Here is a 23065-nt window from a genome sequence, read left to right on the forward strand (position 1 = left end):
AAGGGACGATCATAGAGTCTGTACTTGGCAAGAAGCATACCCTTGACCTCTCTGCTGGCCAATGTCGGCCAAAGACTTGATCAAAGGAGACGAGTTCATGAAGGACTGTCTCTCTATCCACTTGTTTGGACACTAAAATCTACCTTTGGGTTAAATTACACCATCAGAGGACAGCATTATTGAGCTTGGCCAGGTTGCCCTCTGTTCCTCAGTTATACTGATTTTGATTGGCCTCATGCTATCCTCTGTTAATGGATTTTCTGAGATACAACTTCTGTGTATATTATAAGGATTCAGCTGAAGACATTCTTCAGGTCTCTCTGTATAAGCATATCCTGAAAAATTGTTTCTCTGGCCTTACAGATATATTAAAAAGAACTGGAAGAACTGATTGGCTTTAGTCCTATGGACTTCGTAAACCACAAAACTAGTCATAATTTCCTCTTGAGATTGGCTGCTAGAAAATTTAAAATTGAGTGGTTGACTTAGCACCTCATGGTACATAGCACCTCATGGTACCATTTTGTGCGCCAGCCTCATTATATGCCTGTTCTTATCTCTTCTGGACTTTGTCATCTAACTTATTTCCCATTTAATGCATCATGTTTTATTTTATGGAGTTTTAATAAACAACATTAAATTTTCTTTTTTAAAATTTTATTTATTTATTATTAGAGAGAGGGGAAGGGAGGGAGAAAGAGAGGGAGAGAAACATCGATGTGCGAGATACATTGATCATTTGCCTCTCGCATGCCCTCAACTGGGGACCTGGCCTGCCACCCAGGCACGTGCCCTGACCAGGAATCAAACCAGCAACGTTTCGGTTTGCAGGCCAGCACTCAACTCACTGAGCCACACCAGCCAGGGCCAACATAAAATTTTCTTAGCACTCCAATACATAAATATATAATTATAAAAGGTATCAAAAGCATGACGATGGCCATATTTACACAACCCTGGAATACAACTCTTTTAAGTCTTTACAGTGTATTTATTAAAGGGATTAATGGATTATGATGTATACATGAATGAAAATTCCAGAAGAAATAGAAAGAGCTAGGTACTGAGATGCCAGAACATCATAAAAGTAGCAATAAAACTATGCAGCTGTCCTAAGATGTTATTGCTTCTCGGTATGTTATATTACCCCAGGACTGGGAATATGACTAACCCTATATGGAATTCCCACTTGAGAGAGAAGATAGTGAGGTGAGTCACGTCCTAGAACTTCTGTGAAGCTATAAAAGAATTCTAGAGTCTACAGTGACCTGGATGGCCTGCTATTTAGGATCTAACTTTACTGGTGCTTTATGGTGGCTGTCGCTGAATGACAGCACCCATTGGAAGAGAGAGAAACTGAGGATCACAACCACAAGATCAGGTGAAAGAATAAGCCAAGATGTAGGTGTAGTTCTGTTCACATTTCAACAAAGCTCGAGAATATGTATTCTTATCACCTGTCAAAGTCTTCCCCATTGTCATTTTCAGTGGTGACACTAAATGTGGGGCCTGAGAGAGCCATCCAAGGTATCACAGGTAAACATGCAATTTAAGTAATAACAATGTGCTTTGACATGCAACCTCCGCTTCAAGACACCCTTTCTCTCCTCTAAGGAACTTGCCATCCTTAAATATATATATATGGAAGAGCCAATACACTACTTATCTTTACACACATCAGATCTGTTTCCCAAAGGATAACTATAAAGTGGGCCTGTGTGTTTGTCACAGGACAGTAAGATGCATGGGAAGACGGCCTCCTGCTTGTAGTCACACAGCGGGCTGAGGGAACCCATCTGAGGAAGGTCTCCAGAAGCCTCCAGAAATGAGATAAAGAAGGTCAAGTCTTTTCTGTAGCAGAACAAGAGCAGGCTCTGCTGTGACAATAATAGAGCCAAAACTCCCAACTCCCCAACTTCTGAGAGGCTGAGTAATTTGACAAGCCACTTAACCAACTTGAAGCTCTGTTCCCTTCCTCAAAGGTGGATGGAAGGACTCAATTAAAGAAGGAACCCAGAGTTATGCTATAAACTGAAAGGCACTCTACATGTGCCAGTTAGTGCTGGTAATTGTGAGGATTAGCATAATGATAATATGATATATACATATCCATATGCAAGAAAGGAACCTGTCATTTTCTTCTGAATTATACAAGTTGAGTTATATCATTATCCAGAGATGTTTTCTTAACATTAGAAATGTCAAGTTAGAACCTACTGAATCTTTTAATCAAAATGGCAGAATGAAGCAAACTGCAATTCGAGAGTCGTGACACTAGCCAAACCTGCCATCTATGCCCAAGGGAGACTAAGTCACCTGCAGCCTTGCTTAGGGAAGCAGCCCCAGGCTCCTCCTCGAGTAACGGGAGAACACCCACAGGGCTGGGCATAGGTACCTGCCCGAGGTTATTGGTTGTTTGATGATCAGCCTGCCCAATACAGGAAGGAGTATGAGGCCAGTCAGTCTCTTTCTGTGGAATTTGAAAGGAAAATACAGAGGATATAAACCAGCTGGTGAAAATCATGGGAAAAGGTAACGGATCATGCAGGAAGAACAAGAGAAGAGTGAAACTGCATGCACCGTGACTGAATGGGAGCAACAAAATAATTTGGCTTCTAAAGACCGCATTAGGTGCCAAAGGGTGGCCTCCCATGTGCCCAGAGGTACATGCTCTTTGTGGCCACACCTCTGCAGTCTTAACCTAACGGAAAACACCTTCATTTGTGGTGCCTTTAACCGACTCTCTGCTGCTTGAACCAAGAGTCTGACTCATACTGAATTTCATTGTCTTGTCTCTTAGCAAAGTGAATACCAGCTCAGAAAAAGCAATAAGAGGAATACTTGTGATACTCACAAGTCTATGAAAGTTACCTAAGCCCGGATTTTCAAATGCCATTCTGTAAACACAAAACATCTATTTCCCCCAAGATATTTCTAAAACCTCTTTAAGAACTTTCTGAAAATTCTTTATAACCACTGCTCATATATAATAGAATTGGAAGAATAGATCAATTTGGTTTTCAAAATGGTTACCTTTTTTTTTTGGCTCTAAGACTGACAAAAACCCTGTTATCAATAAAAAGTCATTTTTAAAAGAAAAGAATCAAACTCTGACTGTCTGGACTCTTAATGGAAGGCTCACTGTACCAGCCTGGAGTTCTGCAGCATGAAAGCTCTCTCTATTTAAGGGGTGGGGGGGGGGAATAACATAAGTAAAAGATTTATTTAGAATTAAGTTATAAGTATATCTAAGTAGTTCTAAAGACCTATGGATGTCTTCCCCAGCATTTCCTTCATTCCCTACAGAAATGTGCAGTGCTGTGGAACTCTCTTAGAAGTTTACCTTCTGCGGCTATCCGGTCACTCTACCTTCAGAAGGACTGAACCACCCACCAGCTTCCCTGGAGCGCCAGCGAACCCCAACCCTCCCCATTCCCAATAGATGGGGAAAGGGAGGCACACAACTGTTAATGCTAAGAATTCTCCCCATTCCTGTATTTACACGCCCTTTGTTTCCTTAGAGGGTGGTAGCCTTCTGTCCACCAGCCACTGGTCAGTGGAGAGAAAAGATACGAGAAACTGCTATTACATAGGAGGTAGATTCACTAACCTTTTAGCATAGGTAGTGTTGGATTTGAGTTGCAGCACTTTGTTTTCCAAAGACAGTTTTCTTTCTAGCAGTGTGCTCTTTTCCTAGGAAAAAATAAGATACAATTTTTGCTTCTTCTCTCTCTGTCTCTCAATGTGTGTGTGTGTGGTAAGGCAATCTTGCAAACTGTTCGGAAAAGATGCTTCTTGCAATAGTAGAAATGCATCTTGAGCTAAAGAGGTTATTTTATACGGGACTGTTACAACCGGCCCCAGTGAAGCCTCCCCTGCATTGTTTTCGGGTAGCTCAACATCAGCTTGTCTTCACCAGCCGCCTTCACTCTCCTCGCCTGCCTGGACAGCTTCTGCCCTTCCCCCAGCGCACTGCTGACACAGAGCCTGCTCAGTTCAAAGGTCTCCTGCCTCCCTCCATCCCACTCCAAATGCAGCCCCCCACCCCTGCCCCACCAGCTCTCGCACTGGCTCTCCCGCCATTACAGGCGCTTCTCCATTTGACGAAGCTTTTGGGATCCAAGGACGCTACTGCACGTAATGTGATACCTACCTGCTCACAGAGTAGAAAAGTGGTAACTGCATTTTTAGTGAAGGGTCAAGGTCACAAATAATAAAGTCTCTTCCTAATTAGGATGTAAGAGAAATGACATTGAGAAAGAATTACCCTTAATGTCATTATGAAGCCAATCTCTTTCCATCCGAAAGGAAAATAGACAAGTCCATGGAAAACTAAACTGGGATGACTGTTCTTTATATTTGATGGTCAGAGATTTCTTTTGTACAATGCTGTTTAAATTCATTCCTGCTGCATTATTTCTGTGGATGAAATAGAAGGCGAGGCTGCACAGCGAAAACATTGGAGCAGCTCTGGACAGGTACTGAGCTGGTTTGGAAACTTTGTGGCTGTGTAAGTTTTGCCAGAGCTTCCATGGCTCTGGGCCTTCTTGCTGTTAATAAAAAACAACCCAAACCTGGAAATCAAAGTAATACGCGGCATGTGGTTTTAATGTCATACCGGGTCACTGTTTAATAATCCAACGCAGAATTATTTAATTCCCTTGGAGAATTCCCCTGTGTTTGATTTTTATTATTTACTATTTGATTAGAGCCTGGGCTCTGAAGTTGAAGGTCAATTTATAGATGTCTGCCTGTTTGAAAAGACAATCCCAAAGGTTGTGGATTAATTGCTTTAAAGTATATTAACCAGCTAGGGATCTAGCCTAGTAATCCTGTCCTATATTCCTTTTTTCAAAATGACACTTAGCCTGCTCAATAGAAGGCCTCCTGCCTCCCTCCCTCCCTCCGCAAAGGCAACCCCCTGCTCATCTCTCCTTAGGCACCGTTTCTCAAAATAGTTTATTTAAATCAGTTTTACTGTTTTACTGGTTCCATCAATAATTAATGATTTGAACATCTGGCATGTATTTATTCTGTATTTGCATGCGTCATGGTTTTGACTCTTTGAACATTAATAAAATGGGAATAAAACTCCTATATTGAAGGTTGGGATGGTTGAAGATAATATCTGTGAAAGGCCTACGGATGTACTTGGACCATATTAGGACCTTAATATATAAAAATGGGAAGGTGCCAAACATGTCATATCTTATGTGCTGTTGCTTTTAAAATGGATACTTTTTCAAATTTTTTTCTGCAGCATTCTTGTGACATATAGAAACTCTTCTGGTATAGCCCTATTTGTTTTCAAATTATTTCTGAGTGATCACAGATATGCCTTGTAAGCTTATTATAATACGTGGATCATCATATATTTTGAATTTATAAGGAGGAAAATGGTGTTTAACAAACATTGTTCTTAATGGACTTAAATAATGGATCTTTGTAAACGGGGTGCTAGCAGACCAGAAAATTGGACATGTTAATGCTCTGCTTTGGCAGGGGGTCTTAATGCCTCTTCTTTGGCAACACAGAAAATCACGATCGGCCAGCTTCTCGGGGACAGTGACTTCCAGGAAGGTAAAGGAGTTCACAGCGCCACCCAGTGGGCAATCCACTCTTCCCAAACCACACCTCTGGGGAGCTGAAGCATCCTTGGCCTTACTGAGCAGAATAGAGCAAACACCAATTTAAATCATGGCCAAATGTTAACATTTTAATGACTTAGGAACCATGGATGCCATTTTTATCCCGCATCAAGGAAGATAGGGGCATAGCAGAAACGACAAATGGCAACTGGACGACTGTGGAATAGGTCCTTGTTCGCACTGTCCTCATTTATCAAATGAGGATGGGGAACTAGGTAATCTCAAAAGTGCCTTTGAGCCCTAAAATTCTAATAGAGCTAAATCAATGACACTAGAAAACAAATACGATGCAACTGAATTGCACTGCTTGCAAAAGGAACATATGCCGTATTAAAAGGCTCTTACTGGGCGTTTTTGCTGGCTTATCACTGTGTTTATAGAATTCATTCTCACTGCATTCGTGATTAAAGTGGGACAGATGGTGAAGGTTTAAGTAATGTGTTCATTACCAGGCCTCATGCCACTAATGGCTATTTACTGGTGAGCAGAAAATGAATCCTTCTCCGGGGGGCGCCCACTACCAGGGCTGTATTTATCAACCTTTGTTGTGCATGTTCATTCTTAATTTTCATCTCCTTGTTCAACTCTTGTCTTTTTCCTACTAATACAAGTCTCAGTCCCCCCTTCCCTGTTTCTGACACCCCTCTACACCTGAGAAACCCTTCATCACAGCTTGTATTCCCGAACTCTCCTTAAACCAAAAGCCTGTTGCCCAGCTTTGCTTCTTAAAGTTTCAGTTACTTGGATTTTTGTTCTACAAGCATAAAGCACCTTTAAACGAATTATTTTTAAAACAAAACAAAGACTCCTGCGCACTGTCCTCCCATTCCCACCCCATCTACTCTGCCCCCCAGACATCCCGACAGGCTCCACTCTAAGAAGTCACTGAACTGGAATTCTGGAAGGTGACTCCAAGGTCCTGCTGAACCTTGCTCCGCCACAGAGCTCCTGTAGACAGCCCACCATGACGGTTCACCATCAAGACAAATGCTAGCTCATCATTTCTCAAAGAAATCTGCCAGTGTCTGAGCCACTGCATCTTTTCCTGGGATCCATCCGCTATCTTCAGTAGCTGGGTAGCAGCCCTAAGGAGCCCTAGGCGATCCCAGAATTCTGACATCAGCTCACATTAAGTACAGATGTCCTGGGGTTTCTAGGAAATAAAGTGTATTCCACTGTTCTTTGGTTAATACTCAGAGACTGCCAGCTGGCTACTAAACCTGACCCAGTGTTGCTGGATCCGAGGTGATTGCAAGTCTAAATTTAAATGTTAAACTGGTTAATCAAGTTGTTTGGTTAAACAACCCTATTTGCATTCCAGAATTGTCTTTCTTTCCTAAGGCAAGCATCCTTCGTGCATCTTAGTGTGTTCAACTGTTTATTACATGATAAATATTTTAACGCTACAAAATATTCATCCAAATATGACAACTTCTTCAAAACATCATAATTATAAACTGTCACACTAGAGGACATTCTAGCCCAGTGATTTTGGCTAAAGTATATCACTCAGTGACCCACTGTGCAACACAGATGTATATTATTATTATTAGATTTAGTTAAGTTTGGGCTTATTTAATTTTCATGATTTACTCATAGGACCTTCATTAGGGTTACAAATTCAGCCAGATACACAGTATTATAAATTAAATTATTGAGACATATTTAAAAATTAATCAAGAAATGTGAATATTGAAATGGGGTGCTTTTGAAGTGACATTTCTAAAATCGCACCAACTCAGGAAGACTCCTAAAATAAAACAAGCCAGAGAAGGACAGTGGCAAATCAAGGGATTAATACAATAAGTATTAAAGATTTATTAGAAAGTATTTACTAGTGCCTATGTTCTTCTCTAGCCTCAAGTCAGATTCAGAGATGCCAATTTTCTATTAGTCCATTTTGCTACTAATTAAAAAAAAGAATATATCTTTGTCTGAATTCTAAATTTTAAGGCATGCATAATTAAATTTATGTGCTCACCTTTTGTATATACTTAGAGTGCCAGCTATTTAAATTTAGGAACACTGCATGTAACTTTTAATATATTTTTCTCCTATTATTATTGAATACTTTCTTGAAATTCTCTTTCGAAAGTTCCATTTTATAAAGGATGTCTTTTCTTAATGTGAACTCTATCTGTCCTACTGAAGCTACGGGTTTTTACAAACCTGAAGTGCGTGTGGGTGGCCAAAGATGGGCTCTTGGTTGCCTCTAATACAGAAAAATGCTATCACTGCAGGGATGCATCCACCATATCATTAACTAGTAACAGACTTGGTGATCTTTTCCATTGTTTCCATTCGCAGCCTCTCCTGGCTCCCCTTTTGAAATCATACATTTGCTAAAAGGGCAAAGGGACGGAGACTGATGATATCAGTATTTCTAGAGGTCAATTCCTAAGAGTACAGATCATATTAAATATGTAAAGAAAGAAATTAACATCATTGAGTACTTCCTAAAGTTTTAAGAGTTGAAAAAATACTTCTACTTAATGTTACCTTATTTACTTCAGTGCTGTTGTTTTGCTTTTTTTTTTTTAATTTCAGGAAGAAATCCCTTTTATTCTCCAGGCCTTACCTTTTCCATCCTCTCTACAAGGTTCTCCAGTGCTGTGATTCGATTATGCTTTTCTTCAAGTTTTTCTGCAACTTGATTCAGATTTTCAAGCTGTTGTTTCAATTCCTGTTCTTTTTCAAGTTTGTTAACCTTTGGTCAGAAAAGCAGTTGTCAGTCCATGAATTTATTAAAACTATACATATACTTTCATTTTTTATAATTTTCTGAGTAACCAAAAAAATTAATAATTCACACTTGCATAGAATTCCTTTTTGAATTCAGCATTTCCTTCCAAATGAATCTGATGGACTGCACATACCACCAAATCAATGGAGAATTAACAATATACATATTTTAGTCCTAGAACACTTACATGTGTTACCATAAAGCACACTGCCTGGCCTAGCATGAGAAAGAGATGCATGGATTGAAGAAATTTAAAATTTTTGACTTTTTCTGAACAAAAGTTATCTAGAACAAAAATAAAAGAGACAAATGTATTTGAAAAAATAAATTTAAATTAAAAAAAAAAGAAAAAAAGTGAATTGATTTATAACTACTCAGAGGAAAATGCATGGCATTACCTTGTTCATGTTCAATAAAATAATAAATAGCAGTAATAGTAATAATAACAATAATTCCCTAAGTTCTTCAAATCAAACAGTCATGCGGAGTTCCCCGTTTATGGCCATGTGAGTAGTATTTAAAATACATTAAACAGAAGTAACTGAAGCTAAATTTTAAAAGATATCAGAAATGACATTTATAAGAAATATAATTCCAAAGGGAAAGGAATTATATTTTGATGGCAAATTTTAGCCAGAAATAAAATCATACTTTTTTATTATAATAAAGAACTTTGCATATTAAAAAAAAGAAAAAAAAAGAAAAACACGTTCTATCTTTAATCCAAAGTGCCATAAAAGTAGAGGAACTCTCTCCGCTCTGTCTGGGCAGGTAGCAGTGGTGCGGGAGACCAGAGGACAGCCATCTTCACCGGCTGCCCGTGGGCCGCCCTTGGGTGTGTTCCTACTGACTCCTGACGTGCACTCACACCTGCATGTGTATTTACTAGAATGTGAAATCGTACAGTTTAAAACCAAAGTATCTGGCTTCCCTGGAAAGTAGCAGGTGGGCGTTCCTGCCAGGCAACCCCAGGCGGGGGCCGAGTCCCCTGGGCAGGGGCAGGAGCAGGGCAGGGGCAGGCGCACTCGCGTCCCCCAGGCTCACCACTCACACAGCCCTAGGCTCCACACCAGCCTGCTCCCTTTCCCTGGGCACCTTATTGCACCCTGAACGCCCAGGAGTTTGCGATAGGCCCTTCCAAAGATGGAGCAGGAAGGCATGTTGCCTATGGAAGGATTTCCACTGTGCGCCCCACTGCGTTTTCCCAGGGCCTGAGCTGGTGGAGGTCCAGGCGCTGCACCCCAGCATGAATGAGCTTCCCAATTTGGCGCGCACACACACACACACACACACACACACACTCTTTTTTTTTTTACTTTTCCAGTCCTAGAATACATTCTTCAGATAAACATTTATTGGCCCTAGAATATATACTTCAAATGTAAACAGCAACAAAATAGATGCATGTGTCGACAATACATATATGCACACATTTATACCTGCATATACATATTTATGTTTTTATATTTTAATTTACCTATTAAAATACTAAATATATAATTTTAATACATGTTAAAATACATATGTACACATACATAAGTTGTTTGTTTAACCTGAGAACTATATTTCGGGGTCAAAACCATTTTGACACCATCTATCTACCCAATTCTTTCATTTTAGACGCAAGGAAATCCGAGTCCAGGGAGGTGGAACAACTCAACCTCGGTCAGCTAGTTAGTCAAAGGCAGAACCAGGAGAGAAGTCGCAGACCAGAGACCCCTGGGACAGCCCTAATTTCTAGGCAGGGCGGCATGGCCTGCCTGCCACCTGAGCTAGGCAGGGCTCCAGACAAGGGTGCTAACACGGCAGCCTGGCCGCATCTAGGCGCTGGCTAAGCAGGGGCTGGGAGAGATGGGCCCTGAGCAGCTTCCTGCCCCTCCCAGGGCTCGCTGAGTCACGTGGCCATCACTTGTTTCACATCTAACTCTTCAGAAAGAGGGACATGAGCGGCTGGGGTTTAGCTTTCCAACAGACAAGTTGCTAGCTCAGTACCTGGAGTAAGTGTTTACTGTCTTCATGCTTCTTTTTAACTTCTTCAGACTGTGTTTCGTAGATTTCAAATAATCTCTGGGCCACGTTTCTCAGAACTGCTGCCCCCGCTTCTCTGGAGGCTTCCAGCTGGGAAGAAAAGAAAAAAGGTCACTGTGCATGTTTTGACATTTAGAGTGAAAAGGGCTGAAGGCAGAAGAGCGAGCAATCAAAAACACAGAGGCTGTAACTGTCTCGTTCGCACCCCTGTGGACGTGCACAATGGCTAGGAGAAAAGACACTGTTACCTTGTAGGAGGAAAGTGTAAACTGAGAAGCCCCTGTTTAGTGTGGCTGTCAGGCCAGGCCACACCAGAGCTCCCGCACACCAGGGCCCTGCGTGCATAGACCACACCCTTTGAAGAGCTCCATGGTGCGTGTTAGGCAGCATAGAGAAACCAAGACAGAAAGGGCGAGGGAGACGGAAAAACTCCCCCATTAATCCAGCTGTCCTGAGCCTGGTCAGAGAAGGCAGCCAGGTGTTCCGAAAATCACAAGAAAAACCATGATAGCACAGGAGGTGGGGAACCCTTGAAATTCTGTGTGCATCATTCCCACTACCTGGGAAGGAAAGTCTCTGAAACTGCATGTTAATCCCAAGGTCTGGAGAAGGGCGGGGGAACCTAGAAGCTGGCTACAAGCGTAAAACCCCTAAAATCCCAATAATCAGGGCGCCCTGACTAACGGGGTACCTGCCTGCAGCTTCATGTTCAAGTGTATTTGATAAACTTACTATTGTCTCTCACCTGAATTCATCTCTTGAGAGCAAGACAAGAGCTGAGGAGAAGGAGCCTCCTAACTTGGGGCTCCCAGCTAACAGTGCCCATCAGCTTAAACACTTAAATTTGTAAACATTTTATCATCGATGTCCATGACAGTACTATAAGATGCATCTTCCTGAAGCAGCAGTGCTTGAAATAGACGAGATTGGAGTAATAAGGGCAATAAAGCTAAAGTGTCCTGAATCTTACAAGAATTTAACCTAAAGAAATAATCAAGGATGGCTGCAAAAATTTACCTACCAAGACTGTCATGCAGGACTATATGTGTATGTATGTGTGTGTGTGTGTGTATAAAATATATTGCGTATATATAATGTAATTATACTATATAATGTAATATAGTATATTATATATAATATAATGTGTATATATAATATATATGGTATATGGTATACAATAAAAAGGAAAACATAAAGCATCCAACAATATATTAATAACACAAAGTAAGACATTTGACTGTGAATACTCCAATTAATATTTATTAAATATATGAAGACTTTAAAAAATTTACTGTAGTAACAAAACTTCACATGAGACCACCCTCTTAACAAATTTTTAAGAGTCTGATACAGTATTAACTAGAGGCACTATGTTGTACGGCATATCTCTGGAAATTATTCACCTTGCACAACTTAAACTTTATCATTGTTGAGCTTTTGTGAGATCTTTTTAATAATCAAAGTCGGCTCCCAAATAACACAGTGAGAGTTAATTTAGGAAATGTCAAACTCTTCTCTACACACGTGGGCATATGTGTGGATCTATGGATGTGTCGGGGTCTGCTTTCCTGGGCCCACAAATCTCTTCTATTGGTTCAAAGGCTCGAAACAGAAAATTAGAGATTGCTCTGCATGGTCATACCTTGATTTTCAATACTTCATTCTCCTTGTTCATTTCTAAGAGCTGTAGGTCTCTGCCTTTCATTCTTCCCATGAGCAGATTCAGGCTGCAACACGAGGGGTCCACTTCAGAGACAGAGCCGTTTTGGATGTTCCCACAGCACTGAAATGCACAAACGTGGAAATCAGAGGCCCGGCCTTTCCTGTCCTCTACCAGCATGGACAGCAACCATGGTCAGCCCCTACTACTTATATCACAGGAGGTTCTGGTCCGCACAAATAGATCTTCTGAATCTCAAATGTCAATAGGAATTTCTAGATGAAGAAGCTGGCCTCTATATTTGCTTAAATTTGAATAGATTCTTATATTTAGACTATGCAGAGGTACAATTTTTATGCCTTTTATATTCCATAGTTTTAAGTGTACTGTATACCCTTAAGTCCTGTCTAGGAAATAAATAATATCTTCAAGGCCAGTTTTTGTTGTTTTTTTTTTAAATAGTCTTAAATTATACACAGAAATGCATTTTGGTTACATTGCATTCCTAACTAATATAATCAGACACAACAATAGTTACAATATTCAATGTTTAATGATCCTTCATTGTAAAATCACCCTTTCAAATTCCCAGAGATGTCAGCATGGAAGGTTCCTGCCAGTGTAACTCTACATAAACTCGAGCTCACTGAAAATACTATTGTAGCACAAAATAAATCTCACTTGAAATCAAGGACACGTGGAAGTAGAAAGGAAACCTGAAACCATCTAACTCAAGCACATCCATTTTCCAGATGTGAAAACCCAGGGGCAGAGCCCACGTTCACATAACGAGTAAGTGGGAGAGCTCAGGATGCAGCCTCCTGACCATCCAGCCTATGCTCCTTCCACTCTTCTGAATTATTTCAGAACAGATGAAGGGATTGTTAAGCAATTATATACATATATTTATATATAATTACATTTTATATTATATAAGTTTATATGTAAATTATTCTTATATATAATTATTTATATATAAATATAACAATACTTATAAATAATATATAAGAAAATATATTTATATATGCTTATATATTATATATAAATTTATATTTTATTCTTATAAGTATAAGTGTATATTATATATACTTATATAAGTCCTATAATGATAATAACTTTTATTTATTAAGCATCTATTATGTGTCAGATAATCTTTTAGATGTTCTATTACACTCCTTTGTCTAAACTCAGAACCTTGGAAGGTATTATGTTCATTATACAGATGAGGAAATTGAAGATTAGAGAGTTTAAATAACAAGCCCAAGGTCATACTCAAAATAATTGCCAGGACCAGGATTTGAATCCCAGCTTGTTTAACTATAAAGTCTATACCTTTTTTAGTACAACAGACAGACAATACTTATAGAAATAAAGGATAAAAAGTATTTAGTGCATATAAATAATACAGTTACAGTAACTTTGTCATGGTTTTGTTTTTCTACTTTAGACCCTTGTGCATATTCTCACTCTCCATATACAGAGTATCCATTATTTTCTTTTTTAAATTTATTAAAGAATATTTGATGGAAGGCAGAAGGTACATTACTCGCAGTGATAGATTGACTACAAGGTCTCAGATCAGTGCCTCTCAAACTTGAACTTGAGCTTGGTGGTAGGTCTGGTTGAAACGCGGCTTCCGATTCAGGCAGTCCAGGGTGGAGCTCCAGATGTTGTCTTTCTAACAAGCTCCCTAATGAGGTGGATGCTGCTGGGACAACAGGCCACACTTTGAGCAGTTTACATGGACTGCTGCTTGGCCTCTTTGACTCCATCTTGTTCAGCTTGCTTGGTTCTCCTGGCCTTCAGCTTCTTCATATTGACATGCTAATCACGAGAGGACTTCTGCTTGTGGCTTGAGTTTTACAAAAACAGCCCTTTACCAGAATGCAAGGGGTTATGTCCCTTATTTCCTGGAAAGATAAGGGAAGTATGTGCAAAAATAATGGTTGTTTATCAAATATTTGCAGGAACCTTGTGACCTGACTCACATCAACTAGAATCAACAGAGTAAGAACAAAGAAGTTTCACAATATTCCTTGGGCCCCTGCTGGTGCCCTGATGTCTGTGGTCCGCAGTCAATCACCCTTTGCCATTCCGATTTCCCTGTAAAAGAAGCCTGAACTTGAAACTTTTGAAAGATGGATTTGAGGTACCCTTAGGTTTTCTGTCTTCTTGTCTTCTCAGTTTGTGCCTTCTTGGTCAATAGAGTTCTCCTTACTCCCAATTCCAAGGGTTTGAGTTTTGGCACTTCAAGGCTTTGGGCATACAGACTTTTTGTTCTGTAACAGCAGAGCCTTAGGTCATTATAGTTAAATCTCTGCTGCAACATTACCCAGATGCTAAAGGGGAAGGGGCTGATATTTTGATGCTTGGTTTGTCTGCCAACCTTCTGTGGTTTGAGATGGCCAAAGGGAGACACTGGCTCCACACTCACATGCGTGGTGATCTCCTTCAGTTTCAGGAGCTCAAGTACCATCCTTACTCCCAAAATCTCTACCCTGTGGCCTGGACCTTCTAGCCCAGACCTCTATGCTCAACTCCAGAATCAGATATCCAGCCCACCCACTAGACACCTCCACTTGAAGGACTAATAACTCAACATAACCAAAACTGAATTTTTGATCTTTCCCATCATTCACAAATATTAACCTTTTTTTTTTTTTTTTAAGTTTCAGAGCACTTAATTTGAGGAAAATAACTGAAGCTAGCTATGTTAGTTTAGGGGGCTGAAAATGATATAGGAGACAATGTTTATGCATCATACCTTATCTTTGGTGTTCTCTGCAACCATACTACATAGTGGATAACACCGATATTGACAATGTGTTCTTGGCTCAGATGAGGTTTAACTTGGCACAATCTGGGCAAGGCTAAGCGCAGATTGCTCAACTTTAAGAATATAAGGCTGGTCATGGAGGTGGGAGTGGGGAGATAGTTCCTTTAAACTTAGTTGCCTGATCACTCAGCCTAATGGCTTTAACTGTGAGCCCACTGTTGTGGCTCAGGTAACCCTAAAAGCTTGTACCTTTGTCTGTCATTGGGAAATGTTGCTGCCATGTATCTTGGCTGGGCTGACATCTTCCCATATACTTTAGCTAAGTAAGCCCAGTTTAAAATATTCAGGTCAGGTCTGGTCAATCCAACTGGATTCTACTAATGATATCTGGGGTTAAATATTTCATGCATATGTCCATTAACATCTTTAGACACTAATAAAATATTTACCACTCATCATTCAAAGCTTCAAAGAGAATAACTTCTATATGGCTTTATGTTTGTTTACAGAGGAATAAAAGTGGTACCTTTTGATAAATTCATTACCTTTGCACCTAGTTTGTGCTTTGTACTGTTGGGTCCTGCCTCATCTTTAAACATTTGATTTCGGATCTTTTCCAGAGTACTTCGAATCTAGAAGAAAAAAATATTTTTTTCTAAAGGCATTTAATGTCAAATGGCTTTTATTCTCTATCCCAGCAGCAGTGTACCTGATTATCCAAAAGTAATACATATATACTGATCTCAGATTTAAATAACTATCATCAATCTAACTTGCATTAAGGCTAAACTGTTTAGAGTGCAGCAAATGAGCAATTGGTCTTCCTAACTCTCAGTCAAACAAAATATAATCTGAATGAATATTATATGACAAAATAATTATTACTTAGTAATTAGTATTTAATTCTATTTAGTTCTGTTTTTTTGTATAGTAATTTAGTACTAATTTACTATTTAGTAATTACTATAAAACAGTTACTATTTAGTAATCACCAGAAAATAATTACTACCTAGTAAAATAACTATTATCTAGTAATTACTACTAAATAATTGCTATTTAGTAATTATTAGGGAATAATTACTAAGTGGAGAGCATACAAATTTATGCATGAAATATAAACCCTATGTCTTGGTGACCTATGGAATTGCAAGACACTCAAAGATGAATTAATAGATCTGAAAGTTACAAATTATCTATATCCAAATTTTTCCATCTGTTCTAAGAAACACTTCATAAGAATATATGTGTTGTTACCCATTATCACCGGATTCTTATAAGATTTCACATTTTTAATGCAGGAACATGCCAACATGTAGTCATTGGCAGATAGGAACGCTGAACTATGAGGAGGAACAAGATACGGGGAGACAGAAACTCAGCAGGAAATGTAAACTTCTAGGGAACATGGTACCAACACTCATGCAACAACTGAAAAACAACATAAAATATAGCAAGTGTAGTGGGGAATAGTGTGGGACAAATTAAGTGCTGTTAGGTGTTCCAAACCCTCCTGGCTCATTCTTCAATTTTACTCCACGTGTTAAGGTAGAGAGACTTCCAAACGTGTTTAAACTTTAGTTGTCAAGATTGTCCTTTGCCAAACTAGGTTTGTCCTTCCTCACATGTTCTCTGGAGGGAGAAAAAAGCCCACTGATCTGCACTAGACTTTATTTTAAACAATCATATCATGCTAACATGATGTCTTGTACCCACATACCATTTTCACATATTCAGTTTCTTCAATTATGTGAGCTGACGTGGGCCCATACGAGGAAGAATCATCTTCTGTCTTGCACCTTGAGGGGGTCTCTGGGGTCACTGTTACTGTTGTCATTGTGATTTCTGGCTTTAGGAAAACATAAGTTAATTAGACAAACTAACTTCTTTGACAATATGATTATGTGGTTTGTAAACTGCAATCAAATACTGTATAGTAGAAAATATTACAGATTACTGGTATCTGTATATATTGATAAATCCAGGCAAAAATTTAATATGAAAATAATACCAGCTGAAAGAGTCATTGATTAGAAACTTATAGATTATCTGGGAAGGAAATACGTGAAAATGTTCTTTTTATTCCACATTATATTAGTAAAACTCTGCATAGGGACCTTGCCTTCTTCATCTTTATATTCCAGCACACAATAAGTGCTTAATAAATGTCTGTGGAACTAAAATAAAATAATTATAACAAAATAATATATATATAATTTCTACGTGTGTGTATATATATATATACATGTGTATATCACTTTATATGCTATATTTTATTTAACTCTCAATACCCTATAGAGGCCATTTACTGAAAATTATTTGTAATAGTAAAAGATTAAGAAAACTTCAAATGGCCACAAAAAGAGGACTGGTTGAATAATCTAGCTACTGCTATAAACACTTCTCTAGGGTGTACTATTCAATGAAATAGCATGGTGCAGAAAAGGATATGTAGTATCATAGTTTCTGTAAGAGGGAAGGGATGGATGGAAGAGGACAATCTGTGACTTATAGCTTTGACAATGAACAATGCAATTATTTTATCTAATTATAAAATTAAATAAAATGAAAATGAAAAAATCCTTCAAAACAAGAAATACCTGTTTAGCAGCTTAACAATAAAATAAAACTGGAGAGCATTATGCTAAGTGAAATAAGCCAGGCGGTGAAAGACAAATACCATATGATCTCACCTATAAGTGGAACCTAGTCTACAAAACAAGCAAGCAAGAAAATATAAGCAGAGACATTGAAATAAAGAACAAACCGACAGTAATCAGAGGGGAGTGGGGAGGGGGATAACGGGGGAAAGAAGGGGAAGGGGAGTCAAGGCACATGAATAAAAGACCCATGGACAAAGCTGAAGGGGGGCAGGATTGAGGGTGGGAGATGGGGGTCGAGGGGGGAGAGTGATGGGGAAAATGGGGACAACTGTACGTTAACAACAACAAAAACAAACAAATGAACAAACAAATAATGAAATTCCTGTTTATCAAATTGGTGGCATATATACATGTATTATTTGAAACGACTTTAAAATATACACGAGGGACTATCCCGGGTGTGCAATGTCCTAAGAACAAAAAGAATAGCAGAACAACCTTAAACTCTACTTACTAATAATATTATTAGTGGATACATTGGTATTGCTATTTTAAAACTGTTATATGTGTGTGCATGCATGTGTCTGCACTCACCCACATGAACGCATAATAAAGCTGAGAAGTCATTGCCTTAACATCATTAAGAAGTAAGATTTTTAGAGTAAGAGGAAAAAATACACAAATCAGAAAAAAAAATGTTACATAAAAGCCTTATAATCTGAACTAAAATGATGAGTATAGAATATTGATTTCTTTTCCCTTAAAAATGTATATTCTAGATCTAACCACTGAAAAATAGCAACGAACACTCCTCAGGCCCAGACTGCGGCCTCAGCGTAGCATTTTTACTAAAAAGAAGCCAGGCCTTCTTCAGTGACTCGGGTCTGGAGCAGGGAATAGACAGGGGAACCTGAGAGATCTTGCCATCCAGAAAGCAAAAAAGAGCAATCAAATACTACTTGAATAAAACACCAAAAATACCAGCCTACAAAGGAATGACTGTGAGGAACGGAAACAGAGCAACAATTTTTTAAATTCCTGAAATTACAAAAAGAGAGAAACCACCGCCAGCACCACCATCACCACCAACATCACCATCGCCACCAACCCTCATTGTCCGACTCGGCACACACAGGCCACCGTAATATTAACAGTAGCCCCAAAAAGGGGGGGGGTCACCAAAAAACGTTTATCTTGCCTCTACTGTGTGAACTGTAATTCCTGCTAATGTATACGAGGGGCTGATAGAACGGGAAAACCTACATTTTGCAACCCCCTATGACATAACAGATCTAAGCAACCGTTATCCACCGGCACTAAAAACACCAGGTGAGAGGTTGATGAAGAATGAGTTAACCTGAGGGCCCCCCTAACCAATCTCAACATAAGTAGAAAAGACACAGCCAGACATTTTGTCCTCTCGATGTGGCGCATTCACTAATAGAAAGCATCACCTAGGAAATAAGATTTTTTAAAAAAGTGAGCCTGAATCTAATCAAGCCTCTGTATCCAACAGCGGTAAATATCTGAACAAGAGGAAAATGTTTAATGACTCTGCAAGGGTAAAGGTTGCAGTCAGCCAAATGCAGATTATACAAAATATTATGGGACAAATAACTAGTTCCTTCCACAAATTAATTATATGAAGAAAGATGAAGCAAAGAGAAATTGCTATACATCAAGAGTCCTAAGAGACACATGACCAAATGTAATACATAAATCTTCTTTGGCTCCTTATTCAAATAAACCAACTATATAAAGACATTTTTGAGAAACTTGAGGAAATTTTTAACATTGGCTGGATAATAGAAGATATTAAAGAGTCACTGTAATTTTACTAGGCGCGATAATGAATTTAGGACATTCTTTAAATAAAAATCATTTCTGTTGGCCATACATTCTGAAGTATTTGTAGGTGAAATAATATTACATTTGAACTTGCTTTAAAATACTCTAATAAGGAAGAAAAATGGGTGGAGTAAGGATAAAAGAAGTTTGGGCAAAATGCAAGGAATTGTCAAAGCTGGGCAGCTGGGGTCTGCAATACTTCTCTACCTATTTGGTTTCTGTGAGGAATTTCCTAAATAAATAGTAAAGAACTAAAAAACAAAATAACATAAAAAGTCCTGTGAAGTAGGGTTATTAATCCCATTTTTCTTATAGGAAGCCAAGATTCCTATAGGAGATGGTAACTTACTGAAAAATCGCAGTAAAACGAAGATTGCTGAAATTCAAACCTCTATCTTTTAGACACCAAGTTCAAGGGTGTTTTCATCACAATAACGCTGGCTTCCCTAGTGAGAAAAAACAACAAACAAAAATATTGAAAACTGAGCAATAGCCTATGTTGTTAAAACACACAAAGAATTTCCATATTTACTAGCATTTTACAACTAGGTAGTTTCTGGGGATAACTCGGAGTTTTGCATTTATCCTTTAATCTTCAATAAAATTGACAGGCTACGCCAAGAATTTCCCATTTCATTCTAAATCCTCTTCTTAGACAGCCACGATGGCTTCTATTTGGGCTGAAGTTGATTTGGCAGCTGCAACTCAGCTGGGCAGAATGCGAGTAGAAGTACTTCTGTTACCAGGTCCTCTTAAGACTCTCCTGAGCTGAAGTTCTTGGTCCAAAACAACATTTAAATGCTCAAAGTACAAAATAAGCTAACAAACAAACAAAATAGAAACAGACCTTTAGGTACAGAGGACAGACTGGCAGCTGTCAGAGAGGAGGGGGCCTTTTGGGTTGGGTGAAAAAAATGAAGGGCCTAAACAAAACAAACAAACAAATCAAACAAACAAACGCAAAAACCTCATAGACACAGACAACAGTATGGCGATTACTAGCGGGAAGGGGGGATGAGGGAGGTAGAAGAGGGTAAGGAGGGAATGCGTGGTAACAGAAGGACACTTGACTTGAGGTGGTGAACACGCAATATAAAATACAGATGATTTATTATAGAATTGTACACCTGAAACTGATATAATTTTATGAACCAATGTGTCCCCAATAAGGTCAATAAAAATTTCCAAAAACAAAACAGAAATATCCATGGAGACAATCAGCAAGGTGTTTGGGAACCCGCGGTGGAGTGGTCAGCACACCTGGGCCCATGAGCCTGAGCTGCTTCCTGTGTTTTTTCAACAGCCTATGAACTAAGAACGGTTCTTAAATTTCAACCATTCAAAAAAAAAAATCAAAAGAAAAATGACATTTCATGATACATGAAGATTATGTGAAGTTCCAATTCAGTGCCCATAAATAAAGTTTTACTCTAACCATGGCCATTCATTTAAATGGTATCTATGCTGCTCTTGCGTGACCAACAGCAGAGTCGAGTAGCTGTGTCTGAGAAAATCTGTGACAAGTGATGTTTTCATATATTTACTGTCACCTGGTCCTTCACAGGAAACTCTAGGGTGCAGCAGGGGAGGGGGGCCAAACCAATGGGGAAACAGAGGCAAGCAAAACATCAGTTTGGTGACTTGCTCTTTGTTCTCCAGTTCAATCCCCCTTGATCTATAGACCCATTTGATGGATTTGCCTCCTTTGTTTCTTTTTACTATGTTATACATGGTGTACATAACAAATGATAAGAAGTATTTCACCGTAGCAAGTCATCGTTCTTAGGAACAGATCCCACTGATTTCTCTCAGCCTTTCGTAAGTTAAATATCACAATAGGCCTCCTGTTAGATATCCAAAAACATATTTTCTTTTGTGTCCTTTATTCTTAGTATCCAGGAATGCAGCTCCTAATTCACTGCTATTTCCACTCACTGTTGGGCCATTTGGAACAAGTTCCATACAATCCTAGCCTCAACTAATGTATCTGTAAAACAGGGGTGAGAACTCCTAGAGTTGTACACATGAGGGTTTTTTAATCCCTGTTTGCAGAAGGCACTCAGTGGACAGTAACTGTCGACATTGCTGCTCCTATTATTTTCGATTATTGATGACCACAAAAGATAAGCAGCCCACAACAGAGGGGGCAGCTCATGCCTGGCTGGTTCCGAAGTTTACCATCCACTCTCTTCTCATAAAATCAAATTCCACTTCTCTCTCTGGTTCACAACACTTGTGCAACCACAGTCCTTGATTTTTACAAAGAAACCCAAGGGGAACTTAAGCCCACAAAGTCCAAATTGCCATATGGCATTACCATCCTGGGGAAAATCCATCTTAGCATTTTATTTCTGCCAGAAGTAGATTAGGCAGATAAAACTTTCAAAATAAAACTCAATCAGTTAATTAAAGTGAGAAACACATTTTATTTGTTTTCTGCTAGAGTGGATTGACGACAGCTTACAAGTGGCCTCACTCCAAGAGGTGTTATTTCCTAGATCAAGGCTTTTCAAACAGGGCTCCTGGGGGTGGGGAGTGGGGGGTGGAGGGGCTGAGCTGACGGGGCTTTGCCGGCTCCACTTGAACCAAAGCAGCTCGGCTTTGTTCAGCCACACACTGAATTTTTCCAGGAGGCTCTCTGTGAAGAAAGATCTTTCTACAAATAACAGGTTTAGAGCTGGACTATCTAGTTTCATGGCCTGGCTCTGCCGCTCAGTAGATGGGTGACCTTCACCAAGTTCCTTAACCTCTCAGTGCCTCTGTTTCCTGATAAGTAAAATTCAAATAATATTAATAATGTTAATAATGAATAATGTAAATGATAAACTGCATGGAATTGTTTGAGTTAATTTGTCAAGAGCTTATAGCAGCATCTAGTACATAATAAACGACTTGTATGTGCTTCTCAATTGAGTAAATAAAATATGAAACCAGAGAAGAACCAGGTAGTATTTTAAACAGTGTGCAGATCAAGCTGGGATATAAAAGAAAATCTGTCTAGGGGAATTAAAAGATTAGCAAATCCATGGTATTGGTTCTTTCTTGAGAAAGCATCAATAATCTATCAACATCCCCAACTGATTATGCTAACATCTAATAGTTTACAATTTACAAAGACGTTCATATACATTATTGTGAATTGTGATGAAGCAACACATCACTGGCCACCCAGAACAATATCTGTTTAATGATAGAAGAATGGCTTACCCATTATACAATAAACACATATAAAGCACTGTGATGGGTTGAATTGTGTCCCCTCTCCCACTCGCATGTTGATGTCCTAACCCTCAGTACCTCAGGATGTGACCCTATTTGAAAACAGGGTCCCTACAGAGGTAATTAGTTAAGATGGTGTCATCCTGGGGTAGGGTGGACCCCTCACCATATATGACAGTCAACATATATGAAGACTGGTGTCTTCATAGCAAGGGGAAGTGTGGTCACAGACATGACCTTGGGGAGGACACCTGGTGCAGCAGAAGGCAACAATCAAGGTGAGGCTTCTCCAAGCCCCAAAACGCCAAAGACTGCCAGAGACCCATCGGAAGCTGGCCCGTGAGAATCCCAGAACAGATTCCCCCTCAAAGCCCTTAGACTGGCCCTGCCAACACTTGTCTTGGACTCCAGCCTCCCGAACTGTGAGACAAGAAATGACCGTTAAGGCCACTCTGTTTGTGGTCTTTGTCATAGCAGCCCTAGGACACTAATTGTGTTAAATGTTTACTGAATACAGCTGTGCTCAGAGCTGTGGCCACAGAG

General features: G+C 39.3%; 1 protein-coding gene across 9 annotated transcripts in view; it reads right to left on the minus strand.

Annotated features, from left to right (window-relative positions):
• CCDC68 (coiled-coil domain containing 68) overlaps window positions 1–23065 on the minus strand; it is a 45009-nt gene that overhangs the window by 13057 nt on the left and 8887 nt on the right. For 4 of the 9 annotated variants that reach the window (XM_054583688.1, XM_054583680.1, XM_054583679.1 and 1 more), the window contains 7 exons: window positions 19653–19749; window positions 16573–16701; window positions 15401–15487; window positions 12062–12202; window positions 10384–10509; window positions 8227–8355; window positions 3611–3693 (listed from right to left, as the gene is read on the minus strand). In XM_054583688.1, coding sequence (XP_054439663.1) covers window positions 3611–3693; window positions 8227–8355; window positions 10384–10509; window positions 12062–12202; window positions 15401–15487; window positions 16573–16689 — 683 coding nt within the window. In that variant the 5' untranslated portion in view covers window positions 16690–16701; window positions 19653–19749. The remainder of the gene's footprint in view (window positions 1–3610; window positions 3694–8226; window positions 8356–10383; window positions 10510–12061; window positions 12203–15400; window positions 15488–16572; window positions 16702–19652; window positions 19750–23065) is intronic. The other 5 variants (XM_054583683.1, XM_054583682.1, XM_054583686.1 and 2 more) reach the window with 3 other exon arrangements.

Source organism: Pteronotus mesoamericanus, unplaced genomic scaffold (genome assembly GCF_021234165.1).
Source record: "Pteronotus mesoamericanus isolate MK-2021 breed Mesoamerican mustached bat unplaced genomic scaffold, CSHL_Meso_final contig_74, whole genome shotgun sequence".
In the NCBI taxonomy this organism is placed as follows: domain Eukaryota; kingdom Metazoa; phylum Chordata; class Mammalia; order Chiroptera; family Mormoopidae; genus Pteronotus; species Pteronotus mesoamericanus.